Here is a 21,855-nt window from a genome sequence, read left to right as displayed (position 1 = left end):
AAGTAGAGGCATTGGTGAGCTTCCCTGATTGTGCAGAATGTGTTCTGGGACAATGAAGGGTGTGTGAGATGTGCACCCCCAGGAGTTTGAAACTGCTCATAAACAGTTGTCTGAGTGGTGCGAGTTTTTCTGAAGTTGATAACCACTTCCTTTGCCTTGTTGACATTGAGGACAACGTTATTTGCCTTGCACCAGGCTTCGAGCTCTTCCTCTCTCCCTGTGTAGGCCTTCTCATCATTACTGGTGATGAGCCTTGATTGAAGCCCAATTGAGGTTTACTGGCTCTATCTTGCTTCGAACTCCTCAACCACATTCATTCTATGGAGCAGTTTCCACATTGCTTTAGTGGAGTTGATGAAATCCCCTCTGAGGATGAAGACCTCTTAATGGAGACAGAAGACTACAGATGCTAGAATCTAGAGAAAGAGGGTCTACTTGAGGAACTTAGTGGGTCAAGCAGCATCTCAGAGAGGAAGGAATTGTTGATGTTTCGGTGATTATCAACATGTTGACAGTTCTTTGCCCTTCATGGATACTGTTTGATATACTAAGTTTCTCTAGCAGATTGTTTGCTGCTCAATAATATCTTGATCTTTTCCTTGATCGCTTCCCACCAGTGCATGGAGGAAATGATCTCAAAGGCAAGTCATGAACCATAGAGACAGCAGCACTGGCTGGTGTTGAGCTGGTAGCTGGCTCTATAGCGGTGTCAGCATGTATTCCTGAGCATTCCAGTGGCTCAAACAGGGAGCAGGTATGAGCTCTGATGGAAGGTGCTGAAGAATAGTGAACCAGTCAAATCGGGGACACGAGTCTGGTGTAGTTTGGTGTCTGGGCGGGGGTAATGGCCATCTGTAGCATTGACACCACGCTAAGGCCAGGGGGCGCTGCCGAGCTGCAGCTCTTTTTTCTTCGCGCTGGGGCAGGGGACAGTGTGGAGCTGTAGCCGTTTTCCTTCGCACAGGGACCAGGGGGCGCTGTCGAGGCTGCAGTTGTTTTCCTCTGCACAGGGGCCAGGGGGCGATGTCGAGCCGCTTGGCGTTGGGACCCGGGTTCTGACGCTTCTCTGCGGTGGTTCCCGGGCGGAGCTCTCAGTCAGCGATAAAGAGCGAAGGTTCGGCTCTGTGCTCCCCTCACTTAGCCTGGCAGCGTCCGTCCTGCTACATGGGCTCCTCTGCCACACAGTAGGCGGTTGGCTGGGGGAACGTGTGGTGACCATTGCGCGCTGAGCTCGGGCTGGGATTATGGCTGATTCGGAGAGCGGCGAGAGCGGTGGCAGTGAGCCGGGCAACCGGTTCGCTCGGCAGGGTGCCCTGCGCCAGAAGAACGTGTGCGAGGTTAAGGACCATAAATTCATCGCTCGCTTCTTCAAGCAACCTACATTCTGCAGCCACTGCACCGACTTCATCTGGTGAGGGCGGCCGGAGGGAGGGAGGGGACGTCTTTCGCACCCCGAGCACTTTTCTTCTTCTCTCCAAACTTTCCCCGAACTCTGTGAACTTCGTGCAAATTTCACCCCACCTCTCAACTCCCCCACCCACTGGTCTTCGGTGATAACCTTCCCCTACTCTTCTTTAGTTGTGTTTTGTCCACGTTGTGCTTCCTTGTTTTTAGGTTCCTAACCCTTTGCGACTTTTTTTGGTAAATATTACTCTGTTTTATTTCCTGTCTTCCTTCCTCCCTCCCCCCTCTAATGTTTTTGTTTTGGTTTTGCAGGGGCTTTGGGAAACAAGGATTCCAGTGTCAAGGTACGTGGCTGCTCCTGGTCTGAGGTCAGTGGGGCGCGGGAGTTCTGACTGAACGGCCGAGGATGTTTTTGCAAAAACTTTGTAAAACGTTGGCAGGGATTGGGATCCAGAAAGCGAGGAAGTAGAGGGTGTAACTTGCGACAGAAGAAAAAGAGGGAAGTCTTGCAGCTAGTGGAGATCAGAGCCTGCCTACTTAATTTCCGTTTTAACCTGAAAGTGATGTGCCGTATTCCTTCTCCGCGCTGCCTTTTGATCAGAACTAGGAAGTCCAGGCGAAATGTTTTCATTACAAAGCTGTGCTGATAATTGCGGATTGATTCTTAACGATAGCCGGTGTGTGTGTGACTGATTCCTGTGGGTGTAAATATATAATAATAACAGGGTAGTTGTTCTTCCTCTGTTTGCTGTTGTCAGTTCGACTGTGACAGAGCTTTAACCAGAGCATAATAACAATAAAAAAAACAATTGCTCTGAGATGCTTTTAAAAGAGGAAATGAATTGAATTCGTCTAGGTTGCATTAATTCTGGAGAGCCCTCAAGTAAACTTTTATTGTTAGCGGTGCGTAATTGTCGCAAACCCATCCTGTGGTTATAAATCATCTGTTGATGCTATTTTTTAAAAAAAGCAGTTTCCCACCTCCCCTCTTGCGGCTGTTGCTCTGAAGTCTGATGCATTCCTCCCCCACACCCTGTCTGTTTCGCAGTTTCTGATTCTCCAGCTAATTCTAAAAGTGCCAGAAATCAAAAGCTGGAGTGCTTCAGGTATAACGGATTTAGAATTTTATTTTGCACCTCTGCTGTTGAATGGGAGGTTTTTCTTTTAAAGAAATGCCAGCACTTTAACTCCTTATCTAAAATTACCTTGGAAATGTCTGAATGCATTTCTAAGATTTTTTTATGTTAAAGATGGAAGTTCTTGGGTAAGAGCCCTGTCTGGTTCCTTCTGCAGCATGCTATTGATGACAGCAATGTTTTCCATCACTGAATCATCTGACTAGTCTTGCAGTGAAGTTTGAGAACTCCAAAAATGCGGCTTTGCTGCAGATCTTCCTACGGGTTTGAGGAATGCACTTGGAGGTAGAAACGGGAATTGTAATTTCTGGAGCTTGTGACTGTCAGTCTTGTGACCCATTCACCAGCTCTTGTAATTGTATAATAATGCTATTTGTGTGTGTGTGTGTTATTGATTGATTGATTGTTGCCTCGGGTTTAAAGTTGCAATTTCCTGTTGGTTTTTGTCCCTGGCTGCAATGTTGTTCAGAATCAACATTGGCAATGGAGTGCTGAGTCTATTCAGAAAGGTGGAGCTCTCTGCTGAACTGCAGAGCGAAGAGATACCGAACTCCTGAGGCTGCCTCAGGGTGCTTAATCTGCCGTCTGCCTGATGTTGTGAACAGAGTGTATGGTAGCCAAGCGGATCGTATGCTTTACTGCACTAGCGATCAGGGTTCAATTCCCGCCGCTGTCCTGTACGGACTTTGTACATTTTCTCCTCGACCAGTTTCCTCCCCCGTCCCAAAGACGCTGAGGTTAGGGTTAGTAAGTTGTGGGTGTGCTTTGTTGGGGAAGCATGGCAGTGCTGGCGGGCTGCTCCCTGTACAACGTCTGGACTGTGTTAGCCATTGACTCAAACAAAGCATTTCACTGTATGTTTTGATGTACAGGTGACAGATAAAACTAATCCATTCTCTGGTGTTCGCCTGTACTCAGAGCTCCATGGCACTGATAGCCATCCAGAGTGGGATGGAGTGTGTTTACTGAGCTCCTGTTAGATGTGGAACACCTTGAATGGATGTCTCCTGCTTGGAGCAAGTGTACAGTACATGTCAGTTGGGGGTATAATATTCCCTGTTGGAGATCTCTCAGAAGTGCTGCAGGCTGGGTGGTATCAGACAAAAATATTTAAACTGGTAATATGGGAATGTTTTAAAAAGATAGGACAGGTGCAATGCGAAAACCAATTTCCCTCTGGGATCAATAAAGTATGACTATGACTATTCCTCGCAGGAACCTTCGGGAATTCTCTACCCAGAGAGATGTGAATGCTTGGTTGTAGAGTGCTCTAAGTCTAGGGTTGGTTTGATTTTAGACATAGAGGAGAGAAGGACCAGACATAGAGACAGTCTAGATGGAGTACACTTGGGTTGAATGGTCTTCTGATCCTGTTTCTGGAAGTACAATGGGTTAGAGGGAAGGTGCGTCCTCACTGTTGTGAGGTAGTGTCTGCCATTACATTTAGATGCGGATCAGCCTGGGTACAGGTTCCAAACTCTGATCCCAGTCCTGATGAAGGGTCTCTGCCTGAAATATCGATTGTGTATTCCTCTCCGTAGATGCTGCCTGACCAGCCGAGTTCCTCCAGCATTTTCTGAAATTCCTGATCTGCAGTACCTCGTGTGTTTCTAATCTAAGCCTGAGTGTGTTTCCCTTGCCTGACCTCACCATCGCTGTGGGTATGACAACTCCACACCTGCAAGGGCAAAGCCAAAACCTGACTGAGGGAGAGAGGACAAACGCAGTAATACCGAGCAAATCATCGGGGCTTGGACCACGGTTGAGACTCTGCTGACTGGCCTGGCTGATCTGAGCTCTAATTTTTTTTAATCCAATATGGACTGACCAAATCCTAAAAAAGAGATCCTGCAGATGCTGGAAATCTTGGGCAACACACACCAAATGGTGGAGGAAATCAGCAGGTCTGGCAGCATCTATGGAGGAGAATAAACAGTCGATGTTCTGGGCCGAGACCTTCATCTAGCCTGAAATGTTGATTGTTTATTCCCCACCATAGATGCCAGCTACTTTGCTCAGTTCCTCCAGCATTTTGTGTATGTGACCCAATTGTAACTTGAGGTTAGAGGTAAAGTTACTTGGGGCTTTGAGCCTACTGTTGTTTAAATGCAATAATGACCATGCTTGCCTCTTTCTGGCTGTGTTGCTGGGAACATTTAAGATGACATATCCTTGTTCATGGCAGCAGTGGCGTCTCCTATACAGCTGGGCCTTTATTTGCTGCCTTAACCCAAGGAGGGAGCTTAATCCTTTTCTGCGTGATAAGACTCCCAACCCTTCGACCAGAATTGAGCGCTGACAGTCTGACCAATAGTTTGCCTTTATCTCCTAATATCCGATTCAGAAAGTTGTGCCTCTCACTGTTGTTTTCGAACACTGCCTGAAACTCTCATCTGTTCTTGGGTACTGTGCAGCAACCTTGGTTCAGAATCGGGTTTATCATCACTGACACATGTCAAGAAATTTGTTTTGTGACAGCTGTGTGGTGCAATATATAATTCAAATTACTATAAATTACAATAAGAAATATAAAAGTAAATAAGTAGGGCAAAAAGAGCAAAATAATGAGGAAGTATTCATAGTCCATTCATAAATCTGATGACAGAGGAGACGGAGCTGTTCCTAAAACGCTGTGTGTCTTTAGGTTCCTCTCCCTCTTCTCTGATGGTAGTAATGAGAAGAGTGCATGTCCTGGGTTGTGAGAGTCCTTAATGATGGATGCTGCCTTCTTAAGGAATTGCCTTTTGAAGATGGCCTTGATGCTGGAGGAGTCTAGTGTCCATGATGGAGCTGGTTTAGTTTACAACCCTCTGCAGCTTTTTTTGATCCTGCGCATTGTTGCCTCCACACCAGATGGTGATCTGAATGCTCTCCGTGGTACGTCTACAGGAATTTGCGAGAGCTATTGGTGACAGGCCAAATCTCAAACTCCTGATGAGGTACGGCCGGTGGAATTCCTTGTTCATAATTGCAGAACTGTGTTGGGCCTGGGAACGATCTTCAGCGATGTTGACACCCAGGAATGTGAAGCAGCTCACCCTTGATCCCTTGATGAGGACTGGTGTTGCCTGGTTTTTTCTCCCCTCCCTTCCTGAGGCCCACAATCAATTCCTTGGTTTAGGCCAGGGGTTCCCAATCTGTGTCCACTGACCCCCTTGCTTAATAGTATTGGTCCATAGCATTAAAAAAAAAAGTTGGGAACCATTGGTTTAGGGTGACTTTGAATAGGGAACAACTTAGACCAAATTCTGTCCTGCTGGCTACCTGATTTTGTTTCCAGTGTCACACTGGATGGTTCTGAAGCACAAATTTCCTGATTTGATGTTTTAATATTGATAGTCACTCGCCTAACACTGATGTGTGGTTCTATTGTTAGTGAAGTTATTTTCTGATTTGGTGAAGTAAACTGAGAAATGTACTGCGTATATTGTTTGGGATATCTCCAGTGCCCTCCTCGGGATATTTCCTGATCTTTCACGCCCACCCAGTGATAAATGGCACCTTGGATTGAGGTTTTGTCTGACAGATGGTGGCTTTTACAATGTTGTCCTCTTGGACGTGTGGCAGTAGATTGTTGCTGGATCTGGAAAAGGTCTTGAACCCACACTTGTTGATCACAAGTGTCTGGTTTAAAAGGTGAGAGTGCTGTGCCAGTGTGCGTGACATCACACTGATACTCTGCCACACTGTGCGTCTCGGTGGGGGGGGGGGAGCGGTGGAGGCAAAATTGCAGCTGGCTTGCGATGAAGGAGTTTTGACTTGTCGTCCTTGTGCTCATCTCCCCTACTGGGGCATAGGCTGCTGACAGCTGCTCGCCACAGTCCTCCATCCTGGGCCAGTCTTTCAAGTTGTCTCCAGTTGTAGCCCATCTTCTTGGCATATCCTTCCTCTCCCAGGATGAGGTCTTTGGAACTTTCGTTGGCTTTTCTGTGGGTCTGGGTTTTTTACAGGATGGGGTGCTAGCCCCATGCCCAACCCCTCCCCCCCTTTTTTCAGTTGGGCTTGGCACCATCTGTGGCAGAGTTTTGACTTGTGAGTGGTTGAAATTGCTCATGATCCTGGCAAGCTGTCGGGCTCCTCCAGTGCTGCCCGTGAAGTTCCCTTTTTAAGGATTGTGTTGAAACAGTTCTTGATGCCCCCTTGTTTTGGAGGAGCGTGCCTGCTGGAAAATGCTCTGAGCTGACTGGTCCAGTTGTGGGCTTGTACTAATTCAGCACCCTCCTCACCACCTCCCCCAATAACTGAGGTGAGTAGATCAGCTTCTGAGAGCCAAGTGTGAATGCAGTTGCATCAGTCCTTCTGAATCATCAGGTCCTGAGCCAAAGACCTGTGATGAGGGAGAATTTCTTAAGCCAAAGGGTGGTAAATCCGTGGAATTCATTACCACAGGAAGCTGCGGAGACTTGACATTAGGTATATTTAAAGTGGAGGTTGATAGGTTCTTGTTTAGAAGGCAGGAGAATCAGAATTATGTTTAATATGACTGGCATACATCATGAATTTGTTAGCAGCAGCAGTACAGTGAAATGCATAATATAGAAGAAAAAATAAGTAAATGAATTACATTACGTGTGTGTGTATGTGTATAATATTTAAATTAAAAATAGTGCAAAAACAGAAATGAAAAAAGTGAGCGTGTTCATGGGTTCACTGTCCATTCAGAAATCAGATGGCAGAGGGGAAGAAGCTGTTCCTGAATCATTGAGTGTGTGCCTTCAGGCTTCTGTACCTCCTTCCTGATGGTAGCATTGAAAAGAGGGCATGCCCTGGGTGATTGGAATCCTTAATGATGGATGCCACCTTTCTGAGGCATGCCCTTTGATGTCTCGGATGGGATGGGCTTGAGAGGGATAATAAATCAGCCATGATGGAATGGTGGAGCAGATTTGATGGGCCAAAATGGCCTTATTCTGTTCCTGTGACTTGTGGTGCTATGAATCCAGTTGAACAATCCATTGTAATGCACTTCTGAGGAGCTGCCTTTTGAGATAAAATGTACAATTGAAGCCTCAGTTTCCCCTTAGTTGGAAGTTAAAGATTTACAGTGACAGTTTTAGAAAGTCTCACTGGTGCTTGGGGCTAGTATTGATGTTCTTCATTAAAAACAGTAGAGAATCAATTTTTCAGTTGTTATCATGTTGCTTGTTTGTGGGGTTATAAATTGTTCCAGGCAGTACATTAGTGACTACACTTGACAACAGCTTCATTGGCTGTAAAGTGTTTGGGAATATCCCAAGGTATTGGTACAGTACAAAGGCTGTTCAAATCATTGTGGAGCTCATTGCATTAGTGCTGAACTTGGGGCAGGAGGCTCTGTTTGGTGCACCTCAAGGTAGCAGTCAGCATAACGCTTTACAGCACCAGCGACCCAGGTTCACCTGCTGTTGCTGTCTGTAAGGAATCTGTATTGTCTCCCCGTGACCATGTGGATTTCCTCTGTCTGCTGAGGTTCTCCCTCGCGTTGCAAAGATGCACAGTTAGGGCTTATGAGATGTGGGCATTGTACGTTGGTGCTGGTGGGGTGGTGACACTTGCGAGCTGTGTCCAGCACATCCCTGAACTGTGGTCACTGACACAAACAGCACATCTCACTGTATCAATGTCTGTGTGAGAACTTTTGTCTCCTTCACCTTACCCACTGAATGCTGCTGGAGGTGGGAATGGATGTGCAGGCAAACCCAGTGACATTTAAACTCCCGTGGTTTCTAATGCCTGGTCTTTTTAAAACCTGTTTCCAATCTGCATCCCTGTGTGAAGATTGTATCAGTTTTCAAAGAAAATAATTTAAAGAAATGTTCCAAGGCCGTTAAACCACTCAGTCCCCATGTACAAGCAACCTTTAAATAATCAACTGTCTCACTGTGTGTCTGTATAGTTTTTAGGTTTTTAATACTGAGTAAAAGGCTCCTGTGATCAAATCCTTGTTCTCCTGGATACATTATGATTTATAATATGTAAAAACCCTCACTGGCCTCTCTTCTTGTCCCAGCCACGATTCCTTGCCCACTCTCGGCTTGGATTTTTTGAGATTTCATCAGCAAGTTATTTTGCTTCCCTTTGGCAACGTGTCAACCGTTAGCAAAGTTCCAAATAACTTGTCTTGATTTGAAGCCTTTCAGATTGCTCCTACTCCTTGTCATGTCGAAATTCCGATCAGCTCGTTTGCAAGCCGACGTTTCTCGAACTTCACCCGCAGGCCTGTCTGTTAATGAAGGCCCTTTCACGTGGGATGCATCTTGTGTCCCCGCCCTAGAGACTTTTCTGTGCAGTGGGGGGCACTGTACCGGGTCAGAATTGCAAACCTGTGTCCTGTGATACGGCAGTAGCTGTGGCTGCTAGTGGGCGACACCAGGTCTCCTGTTGAAAAGTGCAGGCTCAACATTCCATTTGCTTCAGCACTGACTGTTCCGAAACCTCTGGGGCCTGAAGGTATCCCATCCTATGAGCAACACCTCCTATTCCATCTGGCTAGTCTCCAACTTGATGGATTGAGCATTGACTTCTTTATCTTATGGTGATCTCTCCCCCCCACCCTTTTTCTGGTTCATCTCACCCCTTCTCACCTCATTACATCCCTCTGGAACCCCTCAATGTTCTCACCTATCACCTGCCAGCTTGCACTCCTTTCCTCCCCCGCCACCTTCTTAATCTGACTTCTTCCCCCTGATGTAGGGTCTCGGCCCAAATCATCGACTGTTTGTTTCCTCCATTGAGCTGCCTGACCTGCTGAGTTCCTCCAGCATTTTACTCTGGACTTGCAGCATCTCTTGTGTTTATGCTTTACTGTGATCTGTTCCCTGAAGCATTGTTGGTATTTGTCCGTCCCATGGCATTGCACTTTCCAGAGCTTAGTATTGTTATCAGTAATCAAATCTCTGGAGTGAGACACACACTTCCTTTAGGAAATTTTCAGCCTCTTCAGTACCTATAACTAGATCCCAGGAGACAGAACTCGTGTCCCAGTGTGGGTTCTGGCAAGTGGCTGAAACACTGGGCTTCAGAATTCATTCATTTTGTGCCGTGTCGTATAACATGGGCAGTCATGGTCTTTCCATGACCATGATTGTTTTTGGCAAATTTTTCTACAGGAGTGATTTGCCATTGCCGCCTTCTGGGCAGTGTCTTTACAAGGCAGGTGACCCCAACCATTATCAATACTCTTCAGAAACTGTCTGCCTGGTGTCAGTGGCTGCATAACATTTCAGGCCGAGACCCTTCATCAAGATTTGAAAGGAAGGGGGAAGAAGCCAGAATAGAAAAGTAGAGGGAGGGATAGAAGTATAAAGATGGCAAGTGGTGGGTGAGAGGGTAGGGCCAGGGGGATGAAGTGAGAAGCTAGGAGGGGCTAGGTGGGAGAAGTGAAGGCTAAAGGGGGAGGTCCTCTGTAGGAGAGGGCAGAGGACCATGGGAGAAAAGGAAGGGGAGGGGAACCAGAAGGAGCAATCCCAGACCTGAAGGAGGGGGTCCCGGTGGGGGGTGGGGGGCAGGAATGTCCCAGATCTGAGGGAGGGGGTCCAGAAGTGGGGGGATGTCCCAGACCTGAGGGAGGGGGTCCGGAGGTGGGGGGTGGGGGATGTCCCAGACCAGAAACATTAACTGTTGCTCTTTCCCAATCTGACTGTTTCAAGTATTTTCCGAAACCCTTATTTTTCCCTCCTCCCAGTACCTGTTCAAATTGAGGTATTTCCCCAAAGTCCTCTTCCCCGCCCACTTGACTGTGGCTCACTCTAGTCAGTTCCGGCCTTGTAATGCTCACTTTCATGTGCCATGCCTTCAGGAGGAAAGGCAGATTGGAAAGGGCAGGCTGTTGTGGCCTAGCTGCTAGTGAGTGTTGTGATGTTCTTGTGCTGGTGGAGCCAAATCTACAGTTATGGATGATAGGTTAGCTTTTGCTGAGGAGAAGAGAAGGCCAAGATTACATCAACTCTTCCAGTTGTCTTACCAAGGGTGGAAATAAGTTTCTGCACTAGTTTTGCCCCATAGCAGCTATTTGCAGTGGGGTTGCCTGTATTCCATCTCTGACATTGACGCTCCCTATCCCATTATGAATTGGGCGCTGGCACCAGGTTCCTTGTGGTAACACTTTGTATTGATACCGACTATTGCAACTCCCCACTTAGAATAGTAGCTGGCACAGTGCCAAGGTCCTTGGGTTTCTCTGGCTGTGCGGTGACTGAAAAGGAGGTTTGTCAGTAACTCAAGCCTGCTCTGCCATGCAATGTGATCCCAGTGAATCTCTGTCCCAGTGCCATCCACCTGCCTTGGTTCCATGTTCTGCCTCTTTCTCCCCACCCCCCACCCCCACCCTTGGCTGACAAAATCTACAAGCTTTCATTTTTCGTGGTGGTGCTCAAGGCTCTCTGTGGGAGAGGGTCCCACCCACTGGATGAAGGATCTCTGCCCAAAATCTCAGCTGTTTCCTCCTCTTCCTGACTTGCTGAGTTCCTCCACTATTTTGTGTGTGTTTCTTAAGATTTCCAGCATCTGCAAAGTCTTTTGTGTTCCTCATTTAGTGAGGAATTAATTCTAACAGTCCTGAGTTGGCCTACCTCTGTAGGAAAGGATGTGTCCAGCCTCTTCTAGACTGAAGCATGTTTGACTAGCCTTAATCACTTTCCTTTCTGCCAGCCCAGCCCAAACTGCCAATCCCCTCTTTTCAAACAAAGAAAACCTTGGAGAGGTGGTGTCTTGACTCTGCCCCTTAAGTGGTTCCCTCAGGATAGAGGCTTCTGAGGGTTTGGAGGTGGCTCACGGGAAGGGTAGGTGATCCTCAGCTAGTTGGAGTGGGGCAACTCTTCCCCACTTGCCTGTGTCTTCCTTCGTGGAAAGCACACGTATTGGAACAGTGATCCAGCATCAGCAGTTGATTATTTTGTCCTGTTTACTTTTTCAAATGCAGCTGTTTTTGAATTTAACCCTATGGCAGAACGAACTTATTGTATTAAAACATCTTCAGTCCCTTCAGCATTTCTGACAATCCCCTCCTTGTCCTTCTGCTTTCTCACGTGGCTCCCCTCCCTCTATAACTGAATTCAGACTAATGACCTTCCACCAATAACTGAGCCCTGGCTACAACCTGAAGATCAGAGCTTGGAGTGTCAGACGAGAGAGCAGAGTTAGGCCATTCAGCTTAGTAAGTCTTCTCTGCCGTTCTATCATGGGTGATTTATTATCCCTCTCAGTCCCACTCTATGTAACAGAACTCAGCAGGTCAGACACAATCTATGGAAATGAATAAACGGTCAGTGTTTCAGACTGACGCTGTTCATTCAGACTGGAAAGGAAGGGGGAAGAAGCCAGAATAATAAGGTGGGAGGAGGGAAAGAAGTACAAGCTAGAAGGTGATGGGTAAAGCCAGGTAGATTGGGGAGAGGAAATGAAATAAGAAACTGGGAGGTGATGGGTAGAAAAGGTAAAAGGCTGAAGAAGGAATTTGATAGGAGAGTGGACCATGGGAAGAAGGAGGGGCACTCGTGGGAGGTGATAGGCAGGTGAGGAGAAATGAAGAGGTAAGAGGGGAGCCATAATGGGGAATGGAAGGGGAGGGGGAAAATTACCGTATGTTTCAGAAATTGGTGTTCCATGCCATCAGGTTGGAGGCTACCCAAACAAAAAAATGAGATGTTGCTCCTCTAACCTGGGTGTGGCCTCACCATGGCTATAGAAACCCCACTCTCCTTCCTTCTTTTGACGTCCTTACTAATCAAGAACCTATCGATCTCTAAATGTATTGAAATATACCCAATGACTTGGCCTCGACAGCCACCTGTGACAATGAATTCCACATATTCACCACTGTCTGGCTAAAAAAATTACACCTCATCTCCGTTCTAAAGGAGCATGTTTCTATTCTGAGGCTGTGTCCACTGGTCCGAGACTCCCTCACGATAGGAAACGCCCTCTCCACTTGCACTCTATCTCGGCCTTTCAATATTCGGTAGATTTCAAGGAGATCCCCATTCACACCAGCTGAGGGCAGCTGCAACAAGTCATCTTTGAATGACTCTCTCCTGGTTGTGGCATTTGACCAGCCAAGCATTCTGGCTTATCTGCCTTTCAACATCAGGCATCTGTTTGCTGTTCAGCCCAACCTCTTGACCTTTTTCTTGTTTGTTGCCCTAACCTATATCCATTCAGTAATCTGCTTCTCTCTGCCAAATCTCACTTCTCCAAATTAAATTGCATCTGGTTGCAGATTACGGTTTACACTTGATTTTGTGAACCACTGTTCGGTCACATTTGCAGACGTCAAATCCCTTAGACATGCTTTCATCATGCAGATTGGTTTAATAATGCCCCAGGTCTGGATACAACCTAAAGAGGTGTGTTCAAGCCACAGCACCCATTGTGGCTATGGTAATATTAACTTGATGGTCAGGCCATGAGTTCAGAATCAGTTTTATTATCACTGACATACTCTATCATGGAATTAGTTGTTCCGCAGCAGCAATGCAGTGCAATACACTAAAAATTACTCTATGTTGCAATAAAAATATGAAAAATAAGTAGTGCAAAAAGAGAGCAAAATTGGTGAGATAGTATTCATGGACTGTTCAGAAATCTGGTGGCAGAGAGGAATAAGCTGTTTCTATCTAAAACATTGAGTGTGTGTCTTTGGGCTTCCATATCTCCTCCCTGATAGTAGCAATGATTAAAGAACAGTCCAGGGTGGTGGGGGTCCTTAATCATAGATGCTGCCTTTTTGAGGTATTGCCTCAGTTAGTGTTACTGTAAGAAGTTATTCAGATCGTTGTCCCGTTTCTGTCTGGGATCATGCTCAGGTCGGTTGTTCAGTTTGTCACATTATGGCACTTCTACTTCTTTAGAATTATTTCTGAAATTGCAACATTATCATTGTTGGTCTTCCACTTTAACAGAGGGACTGTATTGGTCGTGGGACACTTAGAGTCTCTTATTTAATCATGCTGCCTTATTTAAAAACAAGATATTTAAGGTGCCTTCTATCTGTTCCAGATGTCCAATAAAATATACTTGCAATAAACAGAAGGTGAGGCTTGTTTTGATGCATATATCCAAAGCATTGCTTCTCACTGCATCCACACAGTGATAGTATAATTGATCATTGACTTGTTAACTTGAGAATCTTCAATATGTTATTAGGTAATTTGCTAGTTATGTTTGTCCACTTGCTGCATTGTTACGGTGGGCCTGGCAGTAAAGAGGAGTGATATCTGTTGATCGCAGTTTGTCCCCTCTGGCACTGCTCTGTGTGCATTTGTGTGTGTACACCAAGTTCTGGGGCAAGAGGTTGGAAGAAAGTAGGGGAAGTGAATGTTTGGTAATGGGTTTACTATACTTGTGTGTGTCAAGATGCAGTAGAAATCTTTGTTTTGCCTGCCATCCCTACAGATCATTCCCAGACATCCAAGCACAGAGAAAAAGCAATAACAACGAAGAGGACTATTACAAAGAAAGTAGTACAGGGAGACGAATAACGTGCGAGCACCATGCTAAAGTTTATTGTGAGATCAAGGCCATTATTATTGTACAAGAGATCCTTTCAAGAGTTGTACAGAATTTTGATGTTCATACAGTGAAATCTAAAGACTTGCATTGCCGTAGTGCCTTTCACATTAAAGTACTTTTGCAGCTAATGAAGAATGGTCTTGAATGTTCAAACTCATCAAGTAAATGACCAGCACGACCTATTGGAGGAACTCAGCAGTCAGGCAGTATTAATGGAGGGAATAAGCATTCCCTCCACCAACACCACCTTCCAGCTTCTGCTCTCTTCCTTTCCAGTCCTGACCGGAAAAGTTTCCTGAAAAGTTTACTCTTTTCCATGGATGCTGCCTGACTGGCTGAGTTCTTCCAGCATTTTGAGTATATTGTTGAAGGTTTCCAGCTTCTGCAGTCCTTGTGTCAAGGAAATGACCATTTTCTTCACAGCAGCTTTCATTAGTTGTCAATTTGAGCACAACCTCCACACCACCCCTCAACTGAGTAATGTTGGGCTACACAATGCCCAAGTGTGCAGTTTGCTTCCCAAGGCGATATGTATGTTTACTTAGCTGTCTGACCTGAACTTTGGTCAAAAGTTGAAGGTCATTTGTGTGATCTGGGCTAGCTACAAGACTTTGACCTTCTTGTACAGAGACAAGGAGGCCCTGTTTAGTTAGAGAAAGGGTGGCCAACCTTTTACATTCCATGCATCAATTTTTTCACGCACAAGTTCTATATTAACATATTTTTACAAGAATTGAATGGGGGGGTACAAGAGTTGTATGGCGCATCTGAACTCGTGAGTGGAAAAAATTGACGCATGGAATGTAAAAGGTTGGCCACACCTGAGTTAGCGGGTGATGAATGTCTGAGATTCATTGCCACAGATGGCTGTGGAGACCAAATCATTGAGAATATTTAAATTGGTTGATAGGTTTTTGATTAGTAAGGATGTCAAAGGTTACAGTGACAAGGCAGAAGAATGGCATTGAGAGGGCTAAAAAATAAGCCATAATGCAATGGTGGAGCAAATTCAAAGGACTGAATGGTCTAATTCTGCTCCTGTGTCTTATGGTATTTGTTTAGCACTTTTTTCATGAAGAGTATTCCTCTTAGATGGTGAGCAAATTTCATCTTTTCTGTTTCAATTTAAAATGTTTTTGATACTTTTAAAGCAGCAGGGTATCAGCGAGCTGACTTTGTTCTGCACTGGACACAATGGGCTTGTCAAGTTGACAGTAATGTAGCAAACCAAGTGAATTTGGTTGTGTAATGTTGTGTTGATCCATTCTCTTTTTCTACTTCTTGCGTCTTAAACCACTGAGCCATAAGCTCACTGATGGATTAATAATGGATCAAACATAGTTAAAGCAATAAGCACTCGAAAGACTGCTGCCTATCAGTGTGTCATCCTCTTCCCTCATGTATGTGTGCCTATGTCTCACCTGTTATCTTTCTCGTAAACTTTTTAGACCAGATTCTTCAATAGTCTGAGACTCTCTGCCAATGTTGGGGGTGGTGTCAGAGGTCGCACTCACTTTGTTTTGTCTGATTACACTGTGGCCACTTTATTTGATACACCCTTGTTAATGCAAATATCTAATCGGCCAATTGTGGCACCATCTCATTACATTAAAGCACGCTGATGTAGTCAAGACCAAACATCAGACTGGGAAAGAAATGTGATCTAAGAGTGCTTGATCATAGAGTGATTGTTGGTGCCAGATAGGGTGGCTTGAGTATCTCAGAAACTGCTGATCTCCTGGGATTTTCACACACAACAGTCTCTAGAGTTTACAGAGAATAGTGCAAAAATGTTAAAAAGAAATCTAGTGATTTGGCAGTTCTGCCTTGTTAATGAGAGTGAACAGAGGAGAATGGCCAGACTGGTTCAAACTGACAGGAAGGCGACAGTAACTCAGATAACCACACAGTACAACAGTGGTGTGTAGGAGAGCAGCTCTGAACACACCTTGATGTAGGTGGGCTCGAACAGCAGGAGATCACAAACATACACTTGGTGGCCACTTTATTAGGTACAGGAGGTTTCTAATAAAGTAGAAACTGAGTGCATATCCTTGTGTCTGTATTGGAGATGATCTGATGAGCGTGATTTGTAGTTTGGGAGGGTGCATGTCATTTCCTGAGGTTCTGGGCTGTGAGAATCTGTTAATTTTGTGAAAATGCTCTAAGAGGAATTGACACTAGGACCTGGGAAAATTGGGAGTGTTGAACAAAGGGTAAATACCACCCAGGCCACCACAGATGTTGGGGAGTAGAATGAGTCAGGAAGGTGATGAGTGTGGATAGGTGGAAGAGATGAGAGCTTCAGCATTCTGTGTGCATTGCTGAAGATTTCCAACGTCTGCAGAATCTGTGTTTACCACCAAATGATGATCTGGTCGTTATCGTGGAGTTTGCCCAACTTGGCTGTTTCATGACCTACATCAGAGCAGTGATATCACTTCAGAGATGCCTCCAGTTGGATTTGGGAGATCCTTCAACAACGAAAGCCATTCTGTAATTACTAATGGGAAGTGAGGGAACAGCTACACAGTGGCTGGGGTCTGGGGTGCACGGCCAGGTGTAGTGTTGGAGATGGCTTCCTTCATAGTGTTCAGAAAGTGGTGAGCAAGCATGTGAGGAAGTTTTCAAGGCAGGTGGGAGAAGGCAGGGTATGGGAGCCGGATCAAGGCGGTGGGGAGAAGGCAGGGTATGGGGGCCGGATCAAGGCGGTGGGGAGAAGGCAGGGTATGGGGGCCGGATCAAGGCGGTGGGGAGAAGGCAGGGTATGGGGGCCGGATCAAGGCGGTGGGGAGAAGGCAGGGTATGGGGGCCGGATCAAGGCGGTGGGGAGAAGGCAGGGTATGGGGGCCGGATCAAGGCGGTGGGGAGAAGGCAGGGTATGGGGGCCAGATGAATTGCTGTGCTGATGAACCAGTATACACTTGATGGGCCTCTGGTGCAACTGCTGATGAATTCTGTGTAACTTTCCGTTGCCTCATGACTGCTGTGCCCTTTGTTAATTCTCTTTGCCTCTTCATTTTGCCTTGTGCTGAATTCCTAGACAGTGCAGGAAGAATCCAGCTAGAGTTCCCAATGCCTTGATCACATTTTCCCTTTCACCGTGATGGGAGCTTTCTGCTCTCTCTACCTATCTTGTACCTCCCTTGAAAGGGAGATGCACTGTCATCTTGAAACTGCCTCTCCTTGCAGACTGCTTGTTCTCCCTCCTACAACGACCCTCCCAGGATCAGAGTCCACTTGTCCATATTGACTGCCTGGTTTTGCAGCTTCTAAACTAGATCCCAATGATTTCAAAGGCATTGAGCAACCTATTCCCCTCCAACTCTTCATACCCCCATAACTCCACTTCTCCATGACAAAAGAAATACTTGCAAAATTAGCTCCCAAAAATAAAAGCATCTTGTATGCTTGTTTACTCTGTAATTATACGTTTGTGTGGCTTCTGTGTTCTGGTTCTTTGTTTCACACACGTGCTGGGATATTGAAGCAGCATTTTAATATTTCAGCTATTCTTGTCCTACAGAAGTGGGGCAGGACCTTTCTGTGCTGCGTCTACCTTTCGATGATGCCAGTAATTTGCACTGGATGTTTCTTGAATGGTGAAACTGATTTTTGCTGATCCCAGCAATCTCCCACCTTTGGTGATCATGATGAGGGACTGGCTGATTTTTTTTTTTTTTTTGCCTTCCACTGTGTCTTCAGGTTTATTTTTTTTTATTTATTGAAATGCAGCATGGAATCGGCCCTTTGAGCTACACGACCCAGCAAACCCCAAGTTAATCCAGGCCTAATTATGAGACAATTTAAATGATCAATTAACCTACAAACCGGTATGTCATTGGAAGCGGTAGGAAACCGGAGCACCCAGAGGAAACGTGCCAGGAGAACATACAAACTCCCTCCAGACAGTGGCAGGTCACAGCTTTGTTTTCTTGAGCTAGTCTTGGGCGTGCATACTGTTCGATCTTTTCCCTCCTTCCAGGGCAGGGTTTAACTATTTATCTTGGGTTACATTTTCAACAAAGTGATTTGAAGGGTTAATGTAGAACTGTGCCAGGCAGACAACCTTCATGGACGTAGACATTGGCTCCCTCTTTAAATGTGTGTCTAATTTGGATGTTTTTCCTTTTGTATTCTGCCTCTGGCTTGAGTATTCAAGTACACAGAACATAGAATATTTCAGCATAGAACAGGTCTTTTGGCTCACAATGTTGTGCCAATGTTTTAACCTGTTCCAAGATCAATCTGACCCTTTCCTCCTACAAAGTCCTCCATTTTTCCATCATCCATCAGCCTATCTAAGTAGCTTGTGTTGAATTATTGATTACAAGATCCTGCGGGATCCTCCTTGGGAAATGTGATACAAATGGTTGAGGTAAGACGACCAAGAGGTCTGACTAGATAGATGATGTGAAACCATTTTGCATATTTTTAATTTAAGAAAAACTTCTGATGCACTTTCAGTTGTTTTCTGTAGAAAAGGGTTGTGAACCGAAGATGTTCAGTAGTGTGTATAGAATGTTGCTGCTTAGATGCTATTTTAAATTAGTTGAATCACTTTGATCAAGGGGCAGATTGCAGACAAGTGAAGTTAATTAGATGGATTGTGCATCTGCACTTTGGTTAACACTGAGCTGCCAGCTCCAGTCCCTGAGGACAGTGGCCCATTAGTTACCCAGGGAGTGCATAGGCCCAAAGGATTGTAGGCTACAAAGGTGGGGTCTTGCATTCTGTTGATCCTGTTTTCCAGCTTTATCTGAGGGGAATTGCTCAAATGTGCCATTTCTCTATTTATCAGCACATTTGGAGGTGGGGCGGGGAATAAAAAATATTGAGCATTCGGGGCCAAGGACTGGAGGCCTAGTGGCGGCCTGTCCAGGGGTTGGAAGCCTGCCTGTGGTTGGATGGACGGGAAAGAGGCCTGTTTTGTTGTTGCTGCTTGTGTTATTCTGTCGAGCATTGTGGCCATGCTGTGCTGGTGCTAGAATGTGTGGTGGCACTTGCGGGCTGCCCCCAGCCTGGGTATACGGATTGTTAACGCAAATGGCGCATTTCGCAGTATACTTTTGATGTAGGTGTGATAAATAAATCTGGTGAATGGTGAGCCCGCAGTAGTTTGGCATTCAAAAGCTGTGTTTAATAGAGTCAGTGTACAGGTACGGTTGCCATGATCCCGAAGATGTCCTGAGCACTGGCACGTGGCGACACCAGTTACATGTGGCTTGGAAGCTGTGCTTATTACTATTCTTGGGTAGGGTTGGCATTTCCAGAAGATATCCTGAGCGTTGGCATGGGGATACTGGTTACATATTCTGTCTGATGGTCTTAGTTTGACTGTAGGTAATGAGTGCTATTGGTAGTAATAAGACTTAGGAGCAGAATTAGGCTATTTGGCCCATTAAGCCTGCTCCATCATTCAATCTTTGCTCATTTATTTTCCCTCTCAACCCCATTCTCCTGCCTTCTTCCCATAAATTCCTTCATCTGTCTTAAATTTGCCCTTATCTTGAGATGGTGATCCATAGTTGCATCTGACTGCTTACTCGTGTATAATGTGCAACACACACAAAATGCTGGAGGAACTCAGCAGGTCGGGTAGCACCTATGGTAAGGAATGAACAGTCAACGTTTTGGGTCAAGACCCTTCATCAGGACTGGAAAGGAGGAGGGGAAAAGGGTAACAGGAACTCTTTCCAGTGCCTTAACTTGCATCATGTCCCCTGCTCCTGTACTCATGGGCTCCCTGTTCAAGATTGCCTCTTCAATTCCCAGCTGAGCTGCTGTGTAATCTTCCCCTTGATGATCTGTCACTCTCTCACTTGTCAGCCATGGTTTTCCTGCCTTTCTGCCGCTGGGGGCTGTGGCTCTGAAACCCTCTCAATCATCCTGTTTCTGGTACGAGTTCCTTAGGTGAAAACATTCAAAGTAAATTTATTATAAATGTGTCTGGGTCAGGTTCAGTTTATTGTCATTCAACTGTACACATATACCACCAAACGAAGCAACGTTCCTCCAGACCAAGGTACACAGCACAGTACATACAACTCACACACAAAACACAAAGTAATATTACCTCACTTAAAATAACAAGTAATAATGTGCATGTATCATACAAGCATTTTTTTAAAAAAAACAACTTTGTATGTGATAAGATGATTCGTACATGATGGCAGAGAGTTCAGTAATCATATGGTCTGGGGGAAGAAGCTGTTTCTCATCCTTACAGTTCTTGTCCTAATGCCTACAGTACTTCCTGTTTGATGATAGAAGGTCAAAGAGATTGTTGGAGGGATGGAAGGGATCATTGACAATGCTAAGGGCCCCACAGATGCAGTGCCCCTGATAAATATCTCCAAAGGGGAGGAAGAGAGACCCTCTTGGCAGTCTTCACAATCCTTCATAGGGACTTGCGGTCAGATTCCTTGCAATTTCTGTACCAGACGGTGATGTAGCTGGTTGGGGCACTCTTGATGGTGTTCCTGTTCAAATGGCTGGGAGTTTGGGGGGGGGGGGTGGCTCATTTTCCTCAATCTCTTCAGGAAGTGGAAACACTGCTCTGTGCATTTTTTTGACCAAAAGTCCTCAACCATTTACTTGGTCTTTTCTACGTTGGGACAAAGTTGTTGTGCTCTCACCATTCTACAAGCTGCTCTACCTCCTCTCTGTACACCGTCTTGCTGTTAATGAAGCCAACCATTATTGTGTCATCAGGGAACTTGATGATTCGGTTTGAGCTGAATCTAGCAGTGCAGTCATGCGTCAGCAGCGGACTAAGCACACAGCCCTGGGGCGTGTCAGTGCCCAGCGTGATGGAGCTAGAGATGTTTCTGCCAATACGGACTGACTGTGCCCTTTGTCAAGAAGAGCAGGGCCCAGTTACAGAGAGGTGTTGCGACCCAATGAAAACAGTTTACCCACCAGCTTATGAGGGATGACCGTATTAAATGCCAAGCTGAAGTCAATAAACAGCATCATGGTATATGAGGCGACATTTTCCAGTTTGGACAGGACGGAACAGATTGCAGAAGCTGCAGCATCATCAATGAATTGATTTGAGTGATAAGCGAACTGGAAAGTATACAGAGATTCATTTTCTTCTGGACATTGGAGAAAAATAAAGAAATACAACAGAAGTTATGGAAAAACTATACATAAAGACTGACTACTAATATGCAAAAGACAAAATGTGCTAGACAGATTTACAGCCAAACAGATAACACGAGCTGTAGAGTCCTTGAAAGTGAGTTTGTAGGTGTGGAATCAGTTTGGAGTAGAGGTGAGTGAAGTTATCCACACCGGTTCAGGAGTCTGGTGGCTGAAGGGTAATAACTGTTCCTGAGCCTGGTGGTGTGGGACCTGAGACTCCAATATTCCTGTCCAACGGTAGTAGCGAGAAGAGAGCATGGCCGAGATGGTGGTGGTCCTTGGTGTATGCTGCTTTCTGTGGCAATGCTCCATGTAAATGTGCTCAATGGTGGGGAAGGCTTTGCCTGTCATAAATTGGGCTGTATCCACCACTTTCAGTAGATTTACCTGTTCTTGGAATTTGGTGTTTGCATACCAGGCTATGATGCAACCAGTTACTGTGTACTCATCTCCTATGCATTGCCCCCACCACCCTCACTGCTGGCCTTCCAGCCTGAGAAAACAGCCTCTGGTATTATTGCCTGAGTGGATTTGCTCTGGAGGAGGTGGGGATTGCAGAGGTTGGTAGTGGGAGGGTTGGGAAAAAAATAATTGCCCTCAGACTGCACAGCGAGGTCTCCACATATATTTATGGCTGCCTGTGCATTGGGCAGTTAGATGTGTCGCACAGCAGCACAAG

General features: G+C 45.7%; 1 protein-coding gene across 2 annotated transcripts in view; it reads left to right on the top strand.

Moving 5' to 3' along the window:
• The first annotated feature begins 1,064 nt into the window (after positions 1-1,064).
• The window catches only part of LOC140187369 (protein kinase C alpha type), a 314,906-nt gene continuing 294,115 nt past the window's right edge, over positions 1,065-21,855 (top strand). The window contains exons 1-2 of one of the 2 annotated variants that reach the window (XM_072242638.1): positions 1,065-1,411; positions 1,717-1,748. In XM_072242638.1, coding sequence (XP_072098739.1) covers positions 1,245-1,411; positions 1,717-1,748 — 199 coding nt within the window. In that variant the 5' untranslated portion in view covers positions 1,065-1,244. The remainder of the gene's footprint in view (positions 1,412-1,716; positions 1,749-21,855) is intronic. The other variant, XM_072242640.1, reaches the window with a different exon arrangement.

The sequence above is a fragment of the Mobula birostris genome, chromosome 24, assembly GCF_030028105.1.
Source record: "Mobula birostris isolate sMobBir1 chromosome 24, sMobBir1.hap1, whole genome shotgun sequence".
NCBI classification, from domain to species: Eukaryota; Metazoa; Chordata; class Chondrichthyes; order Myliobatiformes; family Myliobatidae; genus Mobula; species Mobula birostris.
This window is presented reverse-complemented; position numbering and strand designations above follow the sequence as displayed.